This window comes from Dama dama, chromosome 30, assembly GCF_033118175.1.
Source record: "Dama dama isolate Ldn47 chromosome 30, ASM3311817v1, whole genome shotgun sequence".
NCBI lineage: Eukaryota > Metazoa > Chordata > Mammalia > Artiodactyla > Cervidae > Dama > Dama dama.
Genome location: NC_083710.1, coordinates 25,480,166 through 25,502,340, shown reverse-complemented (window position 1 = coordinate 25,502,340; position 22,175 = coordinate 25,480,166). Strand labels below are relative to the sequence as shown.

Here is a 22,175-nt window from a genome sequence, read left to right as displayed (position 1 = left end):
TTATTTTGTATCATTTAAAAGCATTCTTAGCTTCATGGTTGCAGAGGACAGTCTTGGCTGGGTTTTTTGGTGGGAATTTGAGATCCTGTTGAAACCAAAGGTCCCATGTGGCTACAGTAGGTTCCCTTTGTACAAAAGTCTTCTCTGCAGTTCCCTGAAGAGGTGCCTGTTTATAGGCAGCCATTTTATCTTGATGGATGAAACTTTTTTTTTTTTTTTTTTAAAGGCTCAGGACTGGATGAAATCACCCAGGTAGACATGTTAGTAGCACTGAGCATGGATCCTAGGATCATCCAGCAAGGAGGGGTCAGGAAAAAAGACGAAGTAAAAAAATAAGCAGAAGCCAAAAAAGGAGAATGTGGTGTCCCATGTAGAGACAGACAGGAAGGACACAGCTGTGACTGGAGCTCTTCCCACTCGAGGGAGAGACTTTTTAGCTGAAAAAACCTGTAACTTTAGTCTCCTTTAGCATCCTTGGTACTGCTAGTGGTAAAGAACCTGCCTGCCAATTCAGGAGACAAAATGAGACGTGGGTTCGATCCCTGGGTCGGGAAGACCCCCTGCAGGAGGGCATCGCAACCCACTCCAGTATTCTTGCCTGGAGAATCCCACAGATGTAGGAGTCTGGAGGGCTACAAGTTCACGGGGTTGCAAAGAGTCAGACACGACTGAAACGACATAGCATAGCATTCTTGGAGAAGGACGGAGTAACCGCAGGAGATTCGGAGCAGGTCCTGCAGTGAAGAAATCTTCCTGTTTCGCTTGGCTTAACCAGCACCTTTGCCTTTTTTTAAAACAGGAAAAAGAAATAATTTTATTTATTTGTGTCTACGCTGGGTTGTCTTTGCTGTACAGGCTTTCCTCTAGTTGGGAGCAGGGGCTACTCTGTGCGCCGGCTTCTCGCTGTGGCGGCTTCCCTTGTTGCGGAGCACAGGCTCTAGGGCACGTGGACTCCAGTAGTTGCAGCTCCAGGGCTCTAGAGCTCAGGCTCAGTAGTTGTGCTTAGTTATTCTTTGGCAGGTCATCTCCTACCTTGGCAGGCAAATTCTCCGCCAACGAACCAGCCAGGGAAGCCCTCCTTGCCTTTTTTTTTGTTTTGGAACTTGGGGGACAGGGACCTGCTGCCTTTTTCATCCTGCAGAGCAGTGTTGCTCATTACCATTGAGCACATGCTGCCTGAGAGCTTGCGAAGCTCTGACATGCATGCCATGCTTCCCTAGCCCTCATCCCGTGGTCCTGTGAAAGCATCCAGGCAGGCAGTGGTCTCCGTTTCATAGGCAGGGACACTGGCACGGACATTGACACGGGCTGACACGTGATGCAGCCGGGACCCCAGCCGTGTCTTCTGCGCCCTGCAACCAGCACTGTTCCCATCAGACCACTGACAGGCTCTAGAGTACTTTGTAGGAGATCAGGTCCAGAGACAAGATTAATAATTCTGCAGGTGCAGCAAAAGCAAAGACCTGCTTGTGGGCACCTGGTGAATTTCTGCAGGGCTGCTGTAAATATTTGTCTGTTCTCAGTTTGAACACGCCCCCCTGGGTGGTGGTCTCTTTCCATCCTTGGCTGGAAGGAGTCTGACACAGCAGGAATATATAGGTACATATTTGTCGAGTGGGTGACAAAAACAGTTGATTCTTACAAATCCCATCCACTCTGACTGCCACTCGAGCTCCAGGTCTAAACATTTATACTACAGGCATAGCCTGAGGCCCGTGTCCCTCACCTCATGCAAAAAGTATTTATTAGAAAGCCAAAGTCCACTGCAGATCAGACTTGGCTTTGTGCTGCCCTGTATCAGCATGCTTGGGGTTCGTTCAGGCGTTACTGCCTCTTAGATTGAATAGCCGTCTGCATTTATCAGTGCCACCTTTGTTCCAGCAAGCTTGGCCAACCCTGGTCAATGACCCTAATTGACTACAGCCTGTCAGCAGGTTGACAGAGAGCCCCAGAGGGAGGCCAAGTGCAGATTTGCAGGCTAGCCAAGAGACAAACCATTTAAGCTTTGGTTTTGACAAACAAGCCAAGCAGGAGGGAAGTGGGAAGGCTGGAGGGGACAGTGTCTGGCAGTCCCCACTCCTAGAAAGCTGTGTGCCAGTGCAGTTGTGGAGCTGGCTCTCCTGGTAATGCTCTGACATGTCATTCTCTAAAAGGAAGGCCACACTGCAGGCAGTGTCTTCCTTCTGAAAGAAAGCCTGCTCCAAGCCAGCTCTTCTGAGGCCTGGGTGTGCAACAGGCTGGCTTGGCCCTGGGCACCCACTTCACGTTCACCTAAGGCACCAATGCCAGGCCACCAGAGGTAGGAAATCAAATTGAAGAGGGCAGACGGACCTTGGCTTTATGCAGGCACATGTCAACTATTCTGGATTTGGATTTGGTTCCAGATCATCTTGGAAATTTTTTGGTTTCCCAGTGCATATAAAGCTATGTTTACACCGTATTGCGGGCTTCCCTTGTGGCTCAGCTGGTAAAGAATCGACCTGCAATGCGGAAGACCTGGGTTTGATTCCTGGATTGGGAAGATCCCCTGGAGGAGGGAAAGGCAATCTGTTAAGTGTGCAATAGTATTTGCCTCAAAAACCAATGTACCTACCTTTTTTTTTTTTTTTTCCTACCTTAATTTTAAAATGGTGGTTTAGTCACTAAGTCATGTCTGAGTCTTGTGACCCTATAGACTGTAGCCCGCCAGGCTCCTCTGTCCATAGGATTTCCCAAGAAAGAATACTGGAGTGGATTGCCATTTCCTTCTCCAGGGATTCTTCCCAACCCAGGGCTCGAACCTAGGTCTCCTGAATGCAGGTGGAACCTAGGAAGCCCAATTTAAAAATACTTCATTGCTAAAAAATACTAGCCATTATGTGACAACTTGGGGTTGCCACAAACCTTTGATTTTAAAAAATGCAGTATCTTCAAAGTGCAGTAAAGTGAAGCACAGTAAAGTAAGCTTTGTCTGTAGTAATGTTTGACTCCAGTTTCTGTAACCATTAGTTTACTGTAACTTTTTTAATGGTTTCCAAAACACTATTTTTAAAATTTAATTTTTATTTTATATTGGTGTGTATTTGATTTGCAATGTTATTAGTTTCAGGTGTACAGTTAAGTAATAATTAGATATATAGATACATATATATCGCTAACTATCTCCATTCTTTTTAAGATTGTTTTCCCATGTAGATTAATATAGAATATTGAGTAGCATTCCCTGTGCTATATAGTAGGCCCTTGTTGATTGACTGCTAGGAGATCAAATTGGTCCATCCTAAAGGAAATCGGTCCTGAATATTCATTGGAAGGACTGATGCTGAAGTTGAAACTCCAGTACTTTGGCCACCTGATGTAAAGAACTGACTCACTGGAATAGACCCTGATGCTGGGAAAGATTGAAGGCAGGAGGAGACGGGGATGTCAGAGAATGAGATGGTTGGATGGCATCACCGACTCGATGGACATGAGTTTGAGCAAGCTCCAGAAGTTGGTGATGGACAGGGAAGCCTGGCGTGCTGCAGTCCATGGGGTTGCAAAGAGTCGGACACGACTGAGTGACTGAACTGACTTGATTATTTTATATATAGTAGTGTGTATATGTTAATCCCAAACTCCTGATTTATTCCCATGTTTCCCCTTTGGTAACCTTAAGTTTGTTTTTGAAGTCTGTGAGTTTGTTTTCGTAAATGAGTTCATTTGTTTGATTTTTTTTAAGATTCCACATATAAATGATATTGTATGATATTTGTCTTTGATTTATTCACTTAGTATGATAATCTCTTGGTCCATTGATGTTTCTGCAAAAGGCATTATTTCATTGCTTTTTTATGGCTGAATAATATTCCATTGTATATATGTACCAGATCTTCATTATCCATTCCTCTGTCAATGGACAATTAGGTTGCTTCCATGTCTTGACTATTGTAAAAAGTGCCTCAGTGAACATTGGGGTACATGTATCTTTTCAAAGTATGGTTTTGTCTGGATATATGCCTAGAAGTGGGATTGCTGGATCATTTTCTATTTTTATTTCTAATTTTAGTTTTTTAGGAACCTTCACACGTTCTCCACAGTGGTTGTACAAATTTACATTCCCACCAGCAGTATAAGAGGGTTTCCTTTCCTCCATACCCTCTCCAGCATTTGTCTGTAGGCTTTTTGATGATGGCTTTTCTGACCAGTGTGAGGTGATACCTCACTATAGTTTTGATTTGCATTTCTCTAATAATCAGTGATGTGAAACATCTTTCATGTGCTTTTTGACCATCTGTGTATCTTCCTTGGAGAAATGTCTGGATCTTCTGCCCATTTTTTGATTGGGTTCTTTTTTTGGTTAGAGTTGCACAAGCTGTTTGTATATTTTTGGAGATAAATCTCTTGTTGGTTCCTTTGTTTGCAAGTATTTTCTCCCATTCTGTGAGTTGTCTTTTTGTTTTCTTATGGTCTCCTGTGCTGTGCAAATGCTTTTAAGTTTAATTAGGTCCCGTTTATTTGTTTTTATTTTCATCACTCTGGAAGGCAGATTCAAAAAGATATTGCTGCAGTTTGTCAGTGTTCTACCTATGTTTTCCTCTGAGTTTTATAGTGTCTGGTCTTACATTTAGATTTTTAACCCATTTTGAGTTTATTTTTGTGTATGATGTTAGAGAATGTTCTAATTTCATTCTTTTACCTATAGCTGTCTATTTTTCCCAGCACCACTTATTGAAGAGACTGTCTTTTCTCTATTGTATGTTTTTGTCTCCTTCGTCATAGATTAATAACCACAGGTGTGTAGGTTTATCTCTGGACTTTCTGTCCTGTTATGTTGATTCACATTTGTGGTTTTTTTTTTTTTTTTTTGCCAGTACCATATTGTTTTGATGAGTGTAGCTTTGTAGTCGGAGAAGGCAGTGGCAAACCATTCCAGTACTCTCACCTGGAAAATCCCATGGACGGAGGAGCCTGGTAGGCTGCAGTCCGTGGGGTCACTAAGAGTCGGACACGACTGAGTGACTTCACTTTCACTTTCTCACTTTCACTTAGTTGCAGCATGTGGGATCTTCATCGCCACTCACAGACTCTAGTTGTGACATGCAGGCTCCAAAGCACAGGACCCTGTAGTTGCTGCTCCAGGGCTCAGTTGCCCTGCAGCATGTGGGATCTTAGTTCCCTGACCAGGGATCAAACTCATGTCCCCTGCATTGCAAGGAGGGTTCTTAACCCCTGGACCACCAGGGAAGCCCCATGTTAAAAGTTGTTTAATCATTTTCAGTTTCAGTACTTGTGACTGGTCTGTTCTTATTTTCTATTTCTTCCTGGTTCAGTCTTGGAAGGTTGTACCTTTCTAAGAATTTGTCCATTTCTTTCTAGGTTGTCCATTTTGTTGGTATATGGTTGCTTGTAGTAGTATCTCTCTCTCATGGGCTTCCCTGGTAGCTCAGACGGTAAAAAGAATCCACCTGCAATGTGGGAGACCTGGGTTCAATCCCTGAGATGGGAAGATCCCCTGGAGGAGGACATGGCAACCCACTCCAGTATTCTTGCCTGGAGATTCCCCATGGACAGAGGAGCCTGGTGGGTTACAGATCATGGGGTCACAAAGAGTCGGACATGACTGAGTGACTAAGCACAGTAGTCTCTTACGATCCTTTGTATTTCTGTGGTGTTGGTTGTAACCTCTCCTTTTTCATTTCTAACTTTATTGATTTGAGCCCTCTCCCATTTTTTCTTGATGAGTCTGGCTAAGCTTTTAGTTTCATTGATCTTTTCTATTTTCTTCATCTCTTATTTATTTCTGCTCTGGTCTTTGATTTTTTTCCTTTTACTAATGTTGAGTTTTATCTGTTCTTTTTCTAGTTGCTTTAGATGTAAGATTAAGGTGTTGGTTTTTTTTTAGATTTTTCTTGTTTCCTGATGTAAGATTGTATTGCTATAAAATTCCCTCATAGAACTGCTTTTGCTGAGTCCCATAGGTTTTGGATTGTTTTGTTTTCATTGTCATTTGTCTCTAGGAAATTTTGTTTTTAACTTTCAAAATTGAAGTATAGCTGCTTTTCATGTAGGTAATTTTTTATTGCCTCCTTGATTTCTTCAGTGGTCTGTTGGTTGCTTAGTAATATATTGTTTAGTCTCCATGTATTTGGTTTGTTTTTTGTTTTTACAGTTTTCTTGCGATTAATTTCTAATCTCATAGCATTGTGCCTGGAAAAGATGTTTGATATGACTTCAATTTTATTAAGTTTACCAAGGGTTGATTTTTGGCCCAGCATGTGACCTATTCTGGAGAATGTTCCATGTGCTCTTGAGAAGAAGGTATACTGCTCTCTGAGGGAATGTTCTATAAATATGAGTTAAATCTATTTGGTCTTATGTGTCATTTAAGACCTGTGTTTCCTTACTGATTTCCTGTCCTGATGGCTGTCCATTGATGTAAGTGGGTTGGTTTACTGTAACTTTAGGACAATTGAATGTGGTAGGTCTGTTAGGCATTTACTTCCAGATGGGAGATAAATCATGAGGGGACCTTTCTACCTGGCAGGCTGCCCTGGGAGTTGCCTTTGGGGTCTTTTGGAGGTCTGTGAGTTGTTCTAGTTGTCAGTGACAGCCTTTTGCTGGGATTTAACAGGTCAGTGTCATGGCCAGGTGTTGCTGTGAGCAGCTCAGTTCTTCAGCCCAACAAAAGGTTGTCCCCACACGTACCACTGGTGCACTCATGATGGAACACTGTGCCACGGCTTGGAGACCATCTCCTTTGCTGACATCCATGAACTCTCAGGAGTCTTCCTGGCAATTTGTTTTGCGTACTTTTCCCCATATTCTTGAACTCTTAGTAAGTTCCAGCTTCATAGCCCTGCTAGTGCCCCAGGCTGGTGGTGCTAAGCCCATGTGGGATGAAGTGAAGTCTTCTCTTTCTGTATTTGTGTGCATTCATTCCTCCATCTAGATTTCCAGCTTTGCCATCTGCACTACAAGCCTCACGCTTGCTGACTCACACTGGCTGGCCCCCTCCTGTGGCACCACTATACCACACCCGTGCCCCTCTGTGGCTGAGCTCCAGGTGGTCTTCAGCTGAGCTGGGAAGTTTTTTTGCAATAAGCAACTTTTTGGTTCAGAATTTATCCTGGGTTTTCATCTGTTCAGTTTAGTTCAGTTGCTTAGTCATGTCTGACTCTGCGACCCCATGGACTGCAGGACGCCAGGCCTCCCTGTCCATCACCAACTTCTGGAGCTTGCTCAAACTCATGTCCATTGAGTCGGTGATGCCATCCAATCATCTCATCCTCTGTCATCCCCTTCTCCTCCCGCCTTCAATCTTTCCCAGCATCAGGGTCTTTTCAAATGAGTCAGCTCTTCGCATGCCCTGGTGGCTCAGATGGTAAAGTGTCTGCCTACAATGTTGGAGACCCGGGTTCATTTCCTGGGTCAGGAAGATCTCCTGGAGAAGGAAATGACAACCCACTCCAGTATTCTTGCCTGGAAAACCCCATGGATGGAGGAACCTGGTAGGCTACAGTCCATGGGGTCACAAAGAGTTGGACACAGCTGAGTGACTTCCCTTTTTTTCTTTCTTCACATCAGATGGCCAAAGTATTGGAGTTTCAGCTTCAGCATCAGTCCTTTCAATGAAAATTCAAGACTGATTTCCTTTAGGATAAACTGGTTGGATCTCCTTGCAGTCCAAGGGACTCTCAAGAGTCTTCTCCAACACCACAGTTCAAAAGCATCAATTCTTCTGCTCTCAGCTTTCTTCATAGTCCAACTCTCACGTCCATACATGACTACTGAAAAAACCATAGCCTTGACTAGACAGACCTTTGTTGACAAAGCAGTGTCTCTGCCTTTTAATATGCTGTCTAGGTTGGTCATAACTTTCCTTCCAAGGAGTAAGCGTCTTTTAATTTCATTGCTGCAGTCACCATCTGCAGTGATTTTGGAGCCCAAAACAATAGTCAGCCACTGTTTCCACTGTTTCCCCATTTATTTGCCATGAAGTGATGGGACCAGATGCCATGATCTTAGTTTTCTGAATGTTGAGCTTTAAGCAAACTTTTTCTCTCTCCTCTTTCACTTTCATCAAGAGGCTCTTTAGTTCTTCACTTTCTGCCATAAGAGTGGTGTCATCTGCATATCTGAGGTTATTGATATTTCTCCTGGCAGTCTTGATTCCAGCTTGTGCTTCATCTAGCCCAGCGTTTCTCTTGATGTACTCTGCATATAAGTTAAATAAGCAGGGTGACAATATACAGCCTTGACGTTCCTATTTGGAACCAGTCTGTTGTTCCATATCCAGTTCTAAGTGTTGCTTCCTGACCTGCATACAGGTCTCTCAAGAGGCAGATCAGGTGGTCTGGTATTCCCATCTCTTTCAGAATTTTCCACAGTTTATTGTGATCCACACAGTCAAAGCCTTTGGCATAGTCAATAAAGCAGAAATAGATGTTTTTCTGGAATTCTCTTGCTTTTTTGATGATCCAGCAGATGTTGGCAATTTGATCTCTGGTTCCTCTGCCTTTTCTAAAACAAGCTTGAACGTCTGGAAGTTCATAGTTTACGTATTGCTGGCTTGGAGAATTTTGAGCATTACTTCACTAGCGTGTGAGATGAGTTCAATTGTGTGGTAGTTTGAGCATTCTTTGGGATTGCCTTTCTTAGAGATTGGAGTGAAAACTGGCCTTTTCCAGTCCTGTGGCCACTGCTGAGTTTTCCAAATGTGCTGACATATTGAGTGCAGCAGTTTCCCAGCATCATCTTTTAGGATTTGAAATAGCTGGACTAGAACACATGTAAATCAATGGCTGATTCATGTCAATGTATGGCAAAAACCACTACAATATTGTAAACTAATTAGCCTCCAACTAATAAAAATAAATGGAAAAAAAAAAATGAAATAGCTCAACTGGAATTCCATCACCTCTACCAGCTTTGTTCGTAGTGATTTCTAAGGCCCACTTGACTTCACATTCCAGGATGTCAGGCTCCAGGTAAGTGATCACACCATCTTGATTATCTGGGTCATGAAGATCTTTTTTGTACAGTTCTTCTGTGTATTCTTGCCATCTCTTCTTAATATCTTCTGCTTCTGTTAGGTCCCTACCATTTCTGTCCTTTATTGAGCCCATCTTTGTATGAAGTGTTCCCTTGGTGTCTCTAATTTTCTTGAAGAGATCTCCAGTCTTTCCCATTCTATTGTTTTCCTCTATTTTGCATTGATCACTGAGGAAAGCTTTCTTATCTCTCTTTGCTATTCTTTGGAACTCTGCATTCAAATGGATATATCTTTCCTTTTCTCCTTTGCTTTTCGCTTCTCTCCTTTTGACAGCTGTTTGTAAGGCCTCCTCAGACAGCCATTTTGCTTTTTTGCATTTCTTTTTCTTGGGGATGGTCTTGATCCCTGTCTCCTGTACAATGTCATGAACCTCCGTCCATAGTTCATCAGGCACTTTGTCTATCAGATCTAGTCCCTTCAAGGGACTCTCAAGAGTCTTCTCCAACACCACAGTTCAAAAGCATAAATTCGTCGGTGCTCAGCTTTCTTTATAGTCCAATTCTCACATCCATACCTGACCACTGGAGAAACCATAGCCTTGACTAAACAGACCTTTGTTGGCAAAGTAACGTCTCTGCTTTTTAATAAGCTGTCTAGGTTGGTCATAACTTTCCTTCCAAGGAGTAAGCATCTTTTAATTTCATGGCTGCAGTCACCATCTGCAGTGATTTTGGAGCCCCAAAAAATAAACTCAGCCATTGTTTCCACTGTTTCCCCATCTATTTGCCATGAAGTGATGGGACCGGATGCCATGATCTTAGTTTCATCTGTAGTAGTTACATTACACTTGTGGTTGCTCTGGGCTGGATGCAGGGCACATAGGGGTGGCCTCGAAAACTAGTTTTATTTAAAGCTCAGCAGCAAACACACTGAAGTATTAATGGAGTATATGTTTGGAGTGGTGGGACCTTAGAGAATTTTTTCTTCCAAATTTGGTTTCTCTGTGTCACTTTTTGTCTTAGTTCTGACTGCTAGAACAAAATACCCTGGACTGGGTGGTTTAAAAACAAACATTTGTTTCTCATGGTTCTGGAGGCTAGGAAGTCTAGGAATGAGGTAGGTGCTGGCTGATATGGTATCCAGCGAGGGCCGTCTCCTGGTTTGCAGAGGGCCGCCTGCCTGTCCTCTCACATGGTGGAGAGAACAGCAGCCAGCTCTCCAGTCTCTTCCACAATCACATCAGGACCCCATCTCAAACTAATTACCCCCCAAAGACTTTCCTCCAGATACTGTCACATGGAGGGTGAATGCTTCAGCACTGGAATCTGGGGGTGGGGTCCAGGCCATAGCTCTCTGACTAATAGAAGAAGCATGGGTTTGCCATCAGAGAGACCTGGGTTTGAAGCCTAGCATTGCCACTAAGCACCTGTGTGACTGAGCACATGGGTATCATCTCTTAAGCATCATTTTCCCCGGAAGTCAGGATGCTGCTATCGCCCCCACGGGGTGGTGGGCTCCTCGGAGGAAGCCTGGTGGGCGCTGAAGGAGCATTCCTCTCCACCTGAGCTCACTCTGCTTTACCATCTGTGTTGGAGCCTGCCCAGTGCCGAGTGAATGAGTAACGGGCCGCCTGTGCTTGCATCCTCCCAGTGATCTGCAGAACGCAGCTGCCGGCTCCTTCGCCTCTGCCTTTGCTGCCCTGGTCCTCTGCCCCACGGAGCTGGTGAAGTGCCGGCTGCAGACCATGTACGAGATGGAGACGTCGGGCAAGATAGCCAAAAGCCAGAAGTAAGCGCTGCCTGGGTACAAACGTCAGGTTGCCTTGGTGTAATGAATATTTTTAAATTTTATATTATGCTATAATTAAGAAGCAAAACAGTTTATCTACTCCAAACACTTCCCCCCCCCACGCCCACCCATCAGAGAATAATTTTCTGAATGGACAGTCTGGGATGGTTGGACCCACCACCCACCCCAGAATGTAGGCAAAAGATTTTAACAATGATTTATTATTTTTCCTAATTAAAAAAAAAATTTTGGGGGGGCGGAGACTGTGCCATGAGGTATGTGGGATCTTGGTGCTGTGATCAGGGATTGAACCTGCACCCCCTGCATTGGAAGTGTGGAGTCTTAACCACTGAACTATCAGGGAAGTCCCTGTAGGCAAATATTTCATATCCTAAAAGTGGGGAAGCAGGGCTTCTACCTCATTTGGCCTGTGGAGAGCCTAAGGTGTGACCTCCATATATACCTAGAAACACATAGCAGCGGCTTTGGGGCTGAGGCCAAGCTTTCCTAGGTGCCACTTTGGATTCTGGGGTGAATATTTGCTCACTATCAGTGCTCATGCTGAGCACACCAGATCCTGGTGACTTCTTTTCCCGCTTCCCTAATCCTTCAAGTGCCCCTGGAGAAGGGAATGTCTTCCCACTCCGGTATTCTTGCCTTGAGAATCCCACGGACCGAGGAGCCTGGCAGGCTACAATCCATGGGGTCACAGAGTCAGACATGATGTAGTGACTAAACAACAAGAATAAGTCCTTTAAGTATAGCTACAAAGGGCCCAAGTTCTGAAAACATTCATCAAACCCTTGTAAGCTTAGCAAGTCTTCAGTGATTGAGTTATCCGGGAATGTATGAATCATATACATTATTTATTATTTGAATTAAAAAGCAATTTATTATCCTTATTCATCCCAAATTTGCTTATTTATCTTAACTAAGTAAAGGTTTGGTCATGGGTATTGCTCAGGTTAACTCAAAAGCCAATAAATAAACTGCTGGGAAGAACTGGTGGATAAACTGACCATTTTCTGAGTCGTCAGTTTCCTTCCAATGAAAACGGGGTTCATAATAGCACCCTATTTCCTGCAGCCAAGAGATTCATTACAACCTATTTGAATCTATTATTCATATCCTAGAAGTTCAAAAGTCTTTAATGCTTTTTTTCATTGAAATACAGTGTACGCACGGTAACAGAAACACACCCAGAAATCATAGGAAATCTTAAGTGTGTGGTTCCACAAATAGTCACAAATGAACCTTTTCGTCAGCTGGTGCCCAGATGAGCAGTGCATTAACAGCACCCAGAAAGTTGTCTCGTGAAAGCGGTTTAAAGTATTTTTAAAGAAAGTAATTGTTAGATCCAAAGGACTCTGGTAGATGGACACCCTGTACATGTTTTAGGTACAGCAGTGCCCAAGCTGGGAATATGGTAGCTGAGGGTTGAGACCCGGATTGGAACCAGGCTAACTGTGTTGAGTTGAATTACTTTGTGCGTGCACGCATCAGTCGCTCAATTGTGTCCAACCATTTGCGACCCTACGGACTATAGCCTCCCAGGCTCCTCTGTCCATGGGATTCTCCAGACAAGAACATGGGAATGGGCTGCCATGCCCTTCTCCAGGGGATCTTCCCTACCCAGGTATCGAATCCGCGTCTCCTGAGTTTTCTGCATTGGCAGGCGGGTTCTTTCCCTGCTGGGCCATCAGGGAAACCCTGGATTACTTTACTTCTTCAATATAGAAGGAGAGGGCACTGCAGGCAGGGACTGGCTAGTGGATGATGCCTGGGAAGGCAGATCATCAATAAAAGCAGGTGGCCTATTGTTACCTGGGGCCTGACCCCTCTCTGGTCCAAGCCAGGTCACCTATTGAGAACACAGTGAGGAGCAAGGGGCCTGCCAAACAGGCTTGGTTTCTGGTGCTATCAGGAACGGGCCTCCCACTCCCCACCCCTGACACCATCAGGAAGAAGAGCCTGCACAGAGTGCCATGTTCCGGCTGCCTCAGGCTCTGATCTGCTTCAAGTAAAAAATTCTTACACACCTGCCCCTGTAAGAACTAAATACTGGGTGAGTCTAGCCTGACATAGTTCGGCTCTTGGAATTTTTTTTGTTCTTGCCTTTAAGTAACATGTACGGCTCCTTGCTCACTTCCCTGGATGGAAGCAAAACAAAACCCTAAACACCTGAACAACCAGTTCGCTCAAAATATACCAGCTCAAAGAAAGGCTGAGGAGATAGAAATTGAGGGCGGTAAGGGGACTGGGCATGAACAATGCCATTTTATTCTCGCTGAGTTTGGACAATTCTCATTGTAGTTTCACTTACTATGGAAAAAAATGGGTGTAATTGGCTCTTTTAGATCTTTGATAATGATTTCTAGAAATGTATGCATTCATTTTAATAAAATATCTTTACATGGACTAGCTCAAGTGATAAAATAAACTTGTTATAAAATAATTGTATCTGTTTGGGAGATTTCCTTCCCACAGAAGCCTTTTAGGGCTGGAATTCTGGTTGCTCTGTTTATGAAATGAGCTGCTTGGTGGTCAGAGCTCCGTCAGGTCTACGGGATGGGTGTGAACGTTGTCCTAACTGTCTGTCACCCTGTCTCCACCCAGCACAGTCTGGTCTGTCGTGAAGACTGTCTTTAGGAAGGACGGCCCCTTGGGCTTCTACCACGGACTCTCAAGTACTTTGCTTCGAGAAGTACCAGGCTACTTCTTCTTTTTCGGTGGCTATGAACTGAGCCGGTCATTTTTTGCCTCGGGGAGATCGAAAGACGAATTAGGTAAGCCTCAGGTGGGTTTGAAGTGTTGGCTTCTGGGTGGTGGTGGTTGCTATGGAATCTGTGCACGGCGGGTTCGCCTGGCCCTAGGCGCCTCTGGATGCCAGGGAGAAACCCTAGTGGCAAGTGGTAGCTAGCACCTTCCTCCCACCTAGGTAATTTCCTCAGGGTAGGGGCTGGAGCAAGACTTTCCAAACTTATTTTACTGGAATACCCTTTGTGCATTCTCTCCGGGTCCATTTTAAGGAAGATTGCAGACATCATTTTTCCTGGAGGAAATCACCTATGAAGCATCTCTGAATAAGTTTAAACTTAGTAATAAATCTTGATTGTGTGTTTTTTTTTTTCCCAAAGGTTTTTTTGGATGTGGACCATTTCTTTTTAAAGTCTTTATTGAATTTGTTACAACATTGCTTGTTTTGTATTTTGGGTTTTTTGGCTATGCAGCATGTGGGATCTTATCTCTCTGACCAGGGATCAAAGCCACGCCCCTCTGCAATGGAAGGTGAAGTCTTAACCACCGGACCACCAGGGAAGCCCCCTTGATAGACAGTATTTTAAGAGCAGTGGGAAGGGTCCTTCCTTCTCATTTATCCTCATTAGTGGCTTGACCCAATGCTTGGCTCGTGGGGGATTACTTTTTTTTCTTAAACACCTCCTTTCAGTGTTTGGACCTGTTCTGAGGATCATCGTGCTCCCAGGCTTAACTGTCATGTTTAATAAGATAACTTTAGTTTTTCCCTGTAAAGGAAGAATCGGGGCTGTAGGGTATTAATATATTAAAATACTTGAGAAAGTTGAAAAAAGATGCAGCCTGTGTTTCCGTGGCCTCTGTTCTTACTCCTCATGGCAGGCTGTTGCCATGCTGCTGGGGCCTGCTGGTTCTGGTGGGGGGTGGGGGGCAGGCCTCTGGAGGACACGGCAGGAGGGCCACAGTCGCCAGCCTAAATCTGACCCTCACTGGAGCTGCCCCTGGCCCTGGCATCATGAGGGATGCCCCTAGGCTATCACAAGGAACCTGTGCTCTTGGATTGTTGCCCCTGAGAACTGCGCTCCTCAGCTTCCCTGTCGGTAATTGCACCCACCTGCGGCCACTGCCGCACTGACCTCTGGAAATGTCACATCACCTGTGCTCAAGACAAAATACCATTTTCTCCTCCAGGCCCTGTCCCTTTGATGTTAAGTGGTGGATTTGGTGGAATCTGCCTGTGGCTTGCTGTTTACCCAGTGGATTGTATCAAATCCAGGATTCAAGTTCTTTCCATGTCTGGCAAACAGGCGGGATTTATCGGAACCTTTATAAGCATCGTGAAAAATGAAGGTGAGTCTGCCATTGGCCGAACCAGAGGTGGTGTGTAGAGAGCAGTCATTTCGCCGCTAGTCTTGTTGAGGTTGATCACATGGATAATGGCTTTATTTCCCCCACCTCATAACCTTTTCTAACTGTGTATATAACCCACACTTGTGGATTTGTTTTCAAACCCCTTTCTTTAGGTTCTTTCATTATTCTCAAGAATGTTTAAAGCTCCTGACCCCTAACCTCTGGGCCAGGATTTTTTTTTTTTCTAAATAGCCTGGAGAGAATTTTTTAAGTATATACTTTTGTCTAGGAAGACGGATGTTTCGAAGTTAGCACCACTTGTTTTAAGCAATATTATTAGGAGCTGAGCTCTAATGGAATCGCTTAGACATTTCAAACAGTGTACATCCTTAATGCTAAGACTTCTGGAATGAGAAAGGCACTAAGCAGTTTCTGAAGGTTATTTGCTATCAGGTTTTGGTTATACAGGAGATATATATATATATAATATAATATATGACTTTTTCAAGTAGTGGTTGTGTAAAGTCGATTTTATGCTACTAGTGAGTAAAGACCTGTCCTTCTAGCATTCACTATGCATCTTAAAACTTGGCACATACACGTCTCTTGAGAGCGAGCACAGTAAATATGCAGAAACTGATTTAACCCCGAATAGAGCACAAAACGTCTATTACTAATAGTAACCCCTTTTGTTTTTTTATTTGGCTTCACCGGGTCTCAGTTGCAGCATGTGGGATTCTTCATGTGACATGCATGTGGGATCTAGTTCTCTGACCAGGGATCAGACCTGGGCCCCCTGCAATGGGAGCAAGGAGTCTTAGCCACTAGACCACCAGGGAAGTCCCCAGTAACCCCTTTTCAATTTGCAATTTCACTTTCATAGTTTTACAAAGTACTTAAACCTCCCTTATCTGACTGGATCTTCAGAACCGCCTTGGGCAGTACTGATACCAGAAACCTGATACTAGTCAGATTTCTGACCTCATCCACGTTCTTTCTCCTGGCCCACTGCCTCATGGTCTTCGCCCCCACGTGAAGCTGCAAAGCCGCTGCCATCTGTGACTCTGGTTGCCTTCTGTTAGCCCATGTGGCCCCGCTCTGCCACGTCCATCTACCAGGAGTTAACAGGCACAGGATTGGTGAATGTTCGCCAACTTTACTGAGAGTTCTGCCCTTGCCCTTGTTTCCACTAGACTGTTTAGTTCCATTAGCTCAGGGAAACCTGCTCCGTAACTGTTGGGTTTTAGCTCTATTGTCTGGACTTGTAAGTGTAAACATATCCATGCTGTGCGCGTTCGTGGGATATCTGCAAGAAGGGGGGAGGGAAATCTGTCTTTGATCACCCCTTTGTGTTCTAGGAGTACTGGCCTTATATTCTGGACTGAAACCTACCTTGATTCGCGCATTCCCTGCCAACGGGGCCCTCTTCTTGGCCTATGAATATAGCAGGAAGTTGATGATGAACCAGTTCGAAGCATACTGAAGCGTTGCAGCAAACCTCGATCCAAGTGCAGGCATTTGAGGACTGCAGTTCATCTCAGGGTTTCAAAGAGTACAAGACCAACGTGGAGTTATTTTGATTTCATGCAAATTATTTTTATTTTTTGTCTTCCATTCTTCTACCTTAAACTTTATAGAAGAGCCTCTATTTTATAGCATATAATTTCTGCCCATAATTGTATTGAAATAGAAAAGTTGCTGCTCTTGTCCATGGTGGGACATGCAGGGTAGGTGGGCTGCTGGTCTGAGGTTTACCTAATCTGGAGGGCTGAGTAGAGCTATATCAAGGGCTTTTGCATAAACCTGTATGTGTCCATGAAGTTTAGATGGTTATGTGTTGTGAGTGAAGCAGTGTAGTTCCATGTTTCATCTCAAAGTGCATTAGGACAAAAAAATCCTGAGGTAACCATGTTTCATGAGGATGGTTATAAATGAGTAATCCATTCTAGATGTAGGGTCTCTTTTTTAAAAAAAATATATATATGCTTAGCACGTACACTATACTAAGTGGGTACAGGTTTTAAAACGTTTTCCTGTGGTGCTTGAAAACTTAAGATGTCCTTCTAGATTTTAAAAAGGAGAATGTACCCACATACTTTCACGTTCTCGACTGACGTTTCAGAGGAAGCATGCTGGATTCTCCTAGGATGCTCCTCTGTGGGAACAGTGCCAATCATCTTCCAGGTAGGACCACATTCCGCGCCCCCATAGGGCTGGGTGTGGCCCGGAGCCTTTGGGAAGCAGCCCTGGGCCGGCTTCTCCTCCCTTCTCGCCCAAGAGACTCCCCTCTGCTGGGCTTGAGCTAGAGGAAGGGGCTGAGGGGAAGCTGGTGCCTGACAGCGTCCCTGAGCTGCTTTCTGCCCCTGGATCCTGGCCTGGGTGGGGTTCCAGGGAGGCTATTGGACTCTCTCCCGGCTTTGGGCCACGCCCTCGTTTGCCTCCGCCAATCAGAAGCCCTTCCAGGCAGCAGACTGCGGAAGCCGAGAGAGACCCTGGCTCTGCATCTAACGACAGGATGCTCCTGGGCGAAGCGCTCTCCTTTCAGACATCCTTAGGACTTGCCCTCTCCGTGAGGGGTGTCAGGTGAGCTGGGCTGAATTTTTGTCTCACGATCCCTCATTTCTGGTCGGGCTTTTCCAGCATGAGAGCCTTTTGACGTGGGCCTCTGGCCGTCATGAATTTCAGCGACGCGGTCTCTGGGGTGTGACTTGATCAATGGAACAAGTCATTTTATTAAACTATGCCGTTTGTCTGCACTACTCACAAACCCTAGTTCATTGGGTTTCTACAGGCTTGGGAGGGGCAGCCGTTCTCTGTCGTCTGGTGTAAGGGAGCTGCCCCGTCCCGGTCCCAGGACCACCCAGGGCTCTGATGCTGCTGCTGCTGCCAAGTCACGTCAGTCGTGTCCAACTCTGTGCGACCCCACAGACGGCAGCCCACCAGGCTCCCCCGTCCCTGGCTCTGATAAAGAGGTCTTAATCGGCCTGAGCAACTGATGTGTTGTTAGTAACAGTCCTCAGCTCCTCAGCCGTATGTCTGTCCCTGTGGGAAACCTCTAGTTTCTGCAAGCTTTTTGTTCTCCCTGAAGCCTTGATAGTGACTCTAGCCACCTGCCAGAAACTAGGAGGTCAGGAAGGCGGGATGCTCAGCGTTGTGCCCGATGGGTTTGTGTTATGCCTGGTCTTCCATTTGTCTTTTCTTGAAAAGCATTTTTCTACCTACCTTTTCTCCATATTTAAATGGTCAGTAGCGACTGAGTAGTGCTTCATCTAGACAGGCCTGGACTGAAGCCAAAATAACAAACGGGACTGGCTCCCCCGGGAAGAGGCTTCCTCCAGAGCCCACTGGCACTCCTCCTCCTGTGTTGTCCTGCAAAGATGTAACTTAATTTCTTCAACAGAAACCATCTGAGACAAGTTAAGAGTGAATGGGAGTAAGGAATGGGAACTTAAGTCAGAACTGTGTTTTTGTTTTGTTGCATCCTATTCGCTTAACTCATGGTTCAGTATTTAGGTACAATTTGTACCATTTCAGGTGTGTACTCCAGACAAAAATATAGTAGCTTGAAATACTATGTTTAAAGAAATTCTTGTGTTCTGTCATTAAATTATTTGCCTAATAGGTGACTATATGATTTATGTACATACATGCAAAGAACCAACTGTCAGGAATGCCTGAGTCATGTATGGTGATATTTCAAGGTGGTGGTTTTATTGCAATTAGCATTGTTCTTTGTCAACAAAATTCGTGATGAAAAACTACTGATAAAAATCCATGTTATCTATACACTGCAGTGATGATGAAACTTGGCCCACAAAAATTACTTTCCCTCCACCAGGCTGTGGATGTGATGTGATTGATTTGCCAGGATGCCATGCTGTTTTTTAAAATAAATTTCTTGATACAAGTTTGGATAGTTCTATTCCAGGTCAGTAAATTCTTCTCAGCCACACTGCACAGCTCATGGGCTTTTAGTTCCCTGACCAGGGATTGAACTTGCATCCCTTGCATTGGAAGCACAGAGTCTAAACCACTGGACTGCCAGGGAAGTCCCTCCAGGTCAGTAAATTCTATTCAAGAAAATCAATATCGTTCTGATATTCTATAAGTTTCTCAAGTTGTTTAACAAACTATTCGCACTGGGTTCTAGGAAAGCAGGCCTGCAGGTGGCCCTGAGCAAGTTCTGTTTATGAGCAAAAGCAGTATCAGGTGACCGCTCATAATTGCCAGAAATTTTGATGCACTTTGGAGGGTTAGGAAAGAAAAACCCCCATCTGAAATCTCTTCTATTTCAAAAATCAAAATTCTGAAAAATTGAGGTTCCCCAACTTTTGCCAGTATTAAAGCTAGGATCTTACTTTCCTCACTTTTTTCCTCATCCACCTAAGCCTGCCAGCTGATCTTCCTCTGCAGATGATGGCTGCAGGAATTTCCAAGGAAATAACCTGTCCTTACACGTTTCTGTAACCCAAACTACAGGAAATAATGGAGACATAATGTGGGAGGAATTTGAAAGCCTTTTCGTCCAAGATCAGTTCCTCCAAGGGGACGGGGTGTTGGGGGGGGGTGGGCGGGGAGAGGGGAGGATGATCGTTTTTCCAGCTGGGCAGCTACACTGGCAGCTGGGACCGTTTGTGGGCTGTTTTGAGGGGGAAAGAAGCACCTGCAGGGCCTTCCACACCACCACGTGGCAGCTCAGAGGTCTCCTCCCATCTCTGCTCGGTTGGCACCCACCAGCCCTCCTCTGTAAACTGATGGTCTAGTCTCCCTCAAATACTGACTGGGGCTGCCAGCCTGAGTGGTCAGAGTGCTGTTCCAACACTGCTTCATCGGAGTGGACTGCCCCAGCCCCCGAAACCTTATTTGTGGCTGAGATGGTAAAGAATCTGCCTGCAACGTGGGAGACCTGGGTTCCAACCCTGGGTCAGGAAGATCCCCTGGAGGAAGGCATGGCAACCCACTCCAGTGTTCCTGCCTAAGAATCCCCATGGACAGAGGAACCTGGCAGGGGTCGCAAAAAGGGGTTGACTTTTTGCATACATGAGGTCACAAAAAGTCGGACATGACTAACAAACACTTCACACTTTTAGCAGTGTCAGGTTTTTAAGGAATGGGTATTCCTTGTTTTAGCAGAGGCGCAGGTGCTCGAGTGCTACCTTTCATCTCCTGATAAATTCAACCAGGGCTAGATTGTTGAGAGCCTTGCCAATAAAAGGAAAATTGCTCATGTAATAAAGCCAACATTGAACTGTTTTCAAGAATAATTATGGCAGTGAAGGTACTTAGAATAAAATAGCACCTGGTACATTGGAGGGACTGATGTTGAAGCTGAAACTCTAATACTTTGGCCACCTGATGCGAAGAGCTGACTCATTTTAAAAGACCCTGATGCTGGGAAAAATTGAGGGCAGGAGGAGAAGGGGACGACAGAGGATGAGATGGTTGGATGGCATCACTGACTCAATGGACATGAATTTGAGTAAACTCTGGGAGTTGGTGATGGACAGGGAGGCCTGGCATGCTGTGGTTATGGGGTCGCAAAGAGTCAGACACGACTGAGCAGCTGAACTGAACTGAACCAAAGAGAAAATAGTGATTCCCTGTGGACACAGGGCTAACCAGTGTCTATAATGAAAACTTGACCTTACTTCAAAGTTCTCCAAACTTGGGTGAAGCTGGTTGGGGGCAGGAGTGGTGGATTTTAAAATCTAGATTGCTCTAGGCAAATGTTCCCTTTGACTTCAGTAATGACGGACAAAAGCAGAGGTTACCGAAGATTCTTTTACCCTCCCTCGATGCCCTGTGTATAATTAAAGGAAGCTTGCCGAGTTCTGTGCAGTGCTTGGAGTTTAAAAAAAAAAAAAAAACACCCGTGTTGGGGGTGGGAGGCTGCTGGTGTGAACATTTCTCTGGGTTTTAAAATAGTTTTTGCTGCCATTCTGATCATTGTTAATAGTTTGTAAGTCAAAGAAATTACCTTCTAACATCTGAAGTTACAGATGTAAAACAAAGCAGGGAATAAATACTTGTCCAGAAATATATAAGTAAATGAAACAAACCCACAGTATTAGGGGAAACTGCAGTCTTTAAATCATATTTTGGTGGGAAAGTTTTATTTGTAAGTTCTTAAAAGTGATAACTAATGTTCCGTGTCCTGTTTCAAACTTAATTCAGATGAAAACTCTGTGTGATGTATAGTCCTTCCAAAAAACAATAACTGCCATTGACATTCTCCTTTGTATATATTTAATAGATTTCTCAAGAACATATGTACATGTATATAAATATAAGCATATCAGCAAGAACATAGGTTTAAAAGATATAAATATGTAGCAAGGATTGGGAAGAACATGATTCTAGCCTAGAAGGGGAACTATACTTAATCAGATACCAGGAACTTAAATGTCATCAAAATATACCTCGACTGCAAACTCTGGACTGTAAGTTTTCCATGCTTTTATTTTATGGGGATTATCCAATTCACTTCTGGATAGATAAAGCCTAGAATAGAAAACAAAAATTTTTTTTACATTTTATTTTCAGGCTAACAGAAAAGCCATGCCGTAGGGCACCCTTGATTTAAAGCCCCGCTTGCTGGCCACCATCAGTCTCAGCTCCTTTGCATCTAGTTGGCTTTCTAAGCTCAACTCTCTATCAAGAGACAAAAATATAATAACCTCGAGTAACAATTGGTCACTCATTCTTTTAATATTGCCTTTGGAATTAACATCTGTATTTAATGAATTGCTGTGTGACAAATCAGACTGGATGTGTATTAAAACCCAGTATAAACAAGTGTCTTTTAAATTATGAAGTGGGCATTTTGGATGAATTAAGTCTCGTAATACAAACAGCTTCACCCAGTAGTATGGAAATCTAAGTGTTAAATCCTGAGGAACTCTATAAAAGCGAGGAGAAAAGTGATGGAACTTGTTGCCTCTCTAATACAACCATGGTTTTTAAAGGAAAAAACTGTCCTTCAGCAAGAACTGCTTTGGAGAAGTAGCACCAAATGAAGTTCCACCCAGATGTCAATTTTGAGGGATTTTGCTCATGAGTCAAAGTTTTCCATCCGTAAACATTGGGGGGTGGGGGGGGGGGGCTTCCCTGGTGGCTCAGTAGTAAAGAATCTGCCAGCCACTGCAGGAGACTTGGCCAGCCAGAAAATTTAACATTTAAATTTCCATACCACTGGGTGAAGCTGTTTGTCTTACGAGACTTAATTCATCCAAAATGCCCACTTCATAATTTAAAAGACACTTCGATCCCTGGATTGGGAAGATTCCCTGGAGAAGGGAATGGCAACCCACTCCAGTATTCGTGCCTAGAG

The 22,175-nt window shown here is 44.3% G+C and overlaps 2 protein-coding genes across 3 annotated transcripts in view; one reads left to right on the top strand and one right to left on the bottom strand.

Moving 5' to 3' along the window:
* Positions 1-18,464, top strand: part of SLC25A15 (solute carrier family 25 member 15) — a 30,819-nt gene extending 12,355 nt beyond the window's left edge. For both annotated transcript variants that reach the window (XM_061133490.1, XM_061133491.1), the window contains exons 4-7: positions 10,604-10,741; positions 13,358-13,527; positions 14,687-14,845; positions 16,204-18,464. In XM_061133490.1, coding sequence (XP_060989473.1) covers positions 10,604-10,741; positions 13,358-13,527; positions 14,687-14,845; positions 16,204-16,328 — 592 coding nt within the window. In that variant the 3' untranslated portion in view covers positions 16,329-18,464. The remainder of the gene's footprint in view (positions 1-10,603; positions 10,742-13,357; positions 13,528-14,686; positions 14,846-16,203) is intronic.
* A 2,738-nt stretch (positions 18,465-21,202) lies between these two features.
* Positions 21,203-22,175, bottom strand: part of LOC133049472 (phosphatidylinositol 3,4,5-trisphosphate 3-phosphatase TPTE2-like) — a 34,182-nt gene continuing 33,209 nt past the window's right edge. Inside the window, exon 12 of the mRNA XM_061133492.1 lies at positions 21,203-21,346. Coding sequence (XP_060989475.1) covers positions 21,244-21,346 — 103 coding nt within the window. The 3' untranslated portion in view covers positions 21,203-21,243. The remainder of the gene's footprint in view (positions 21,347-22,175) is intronic.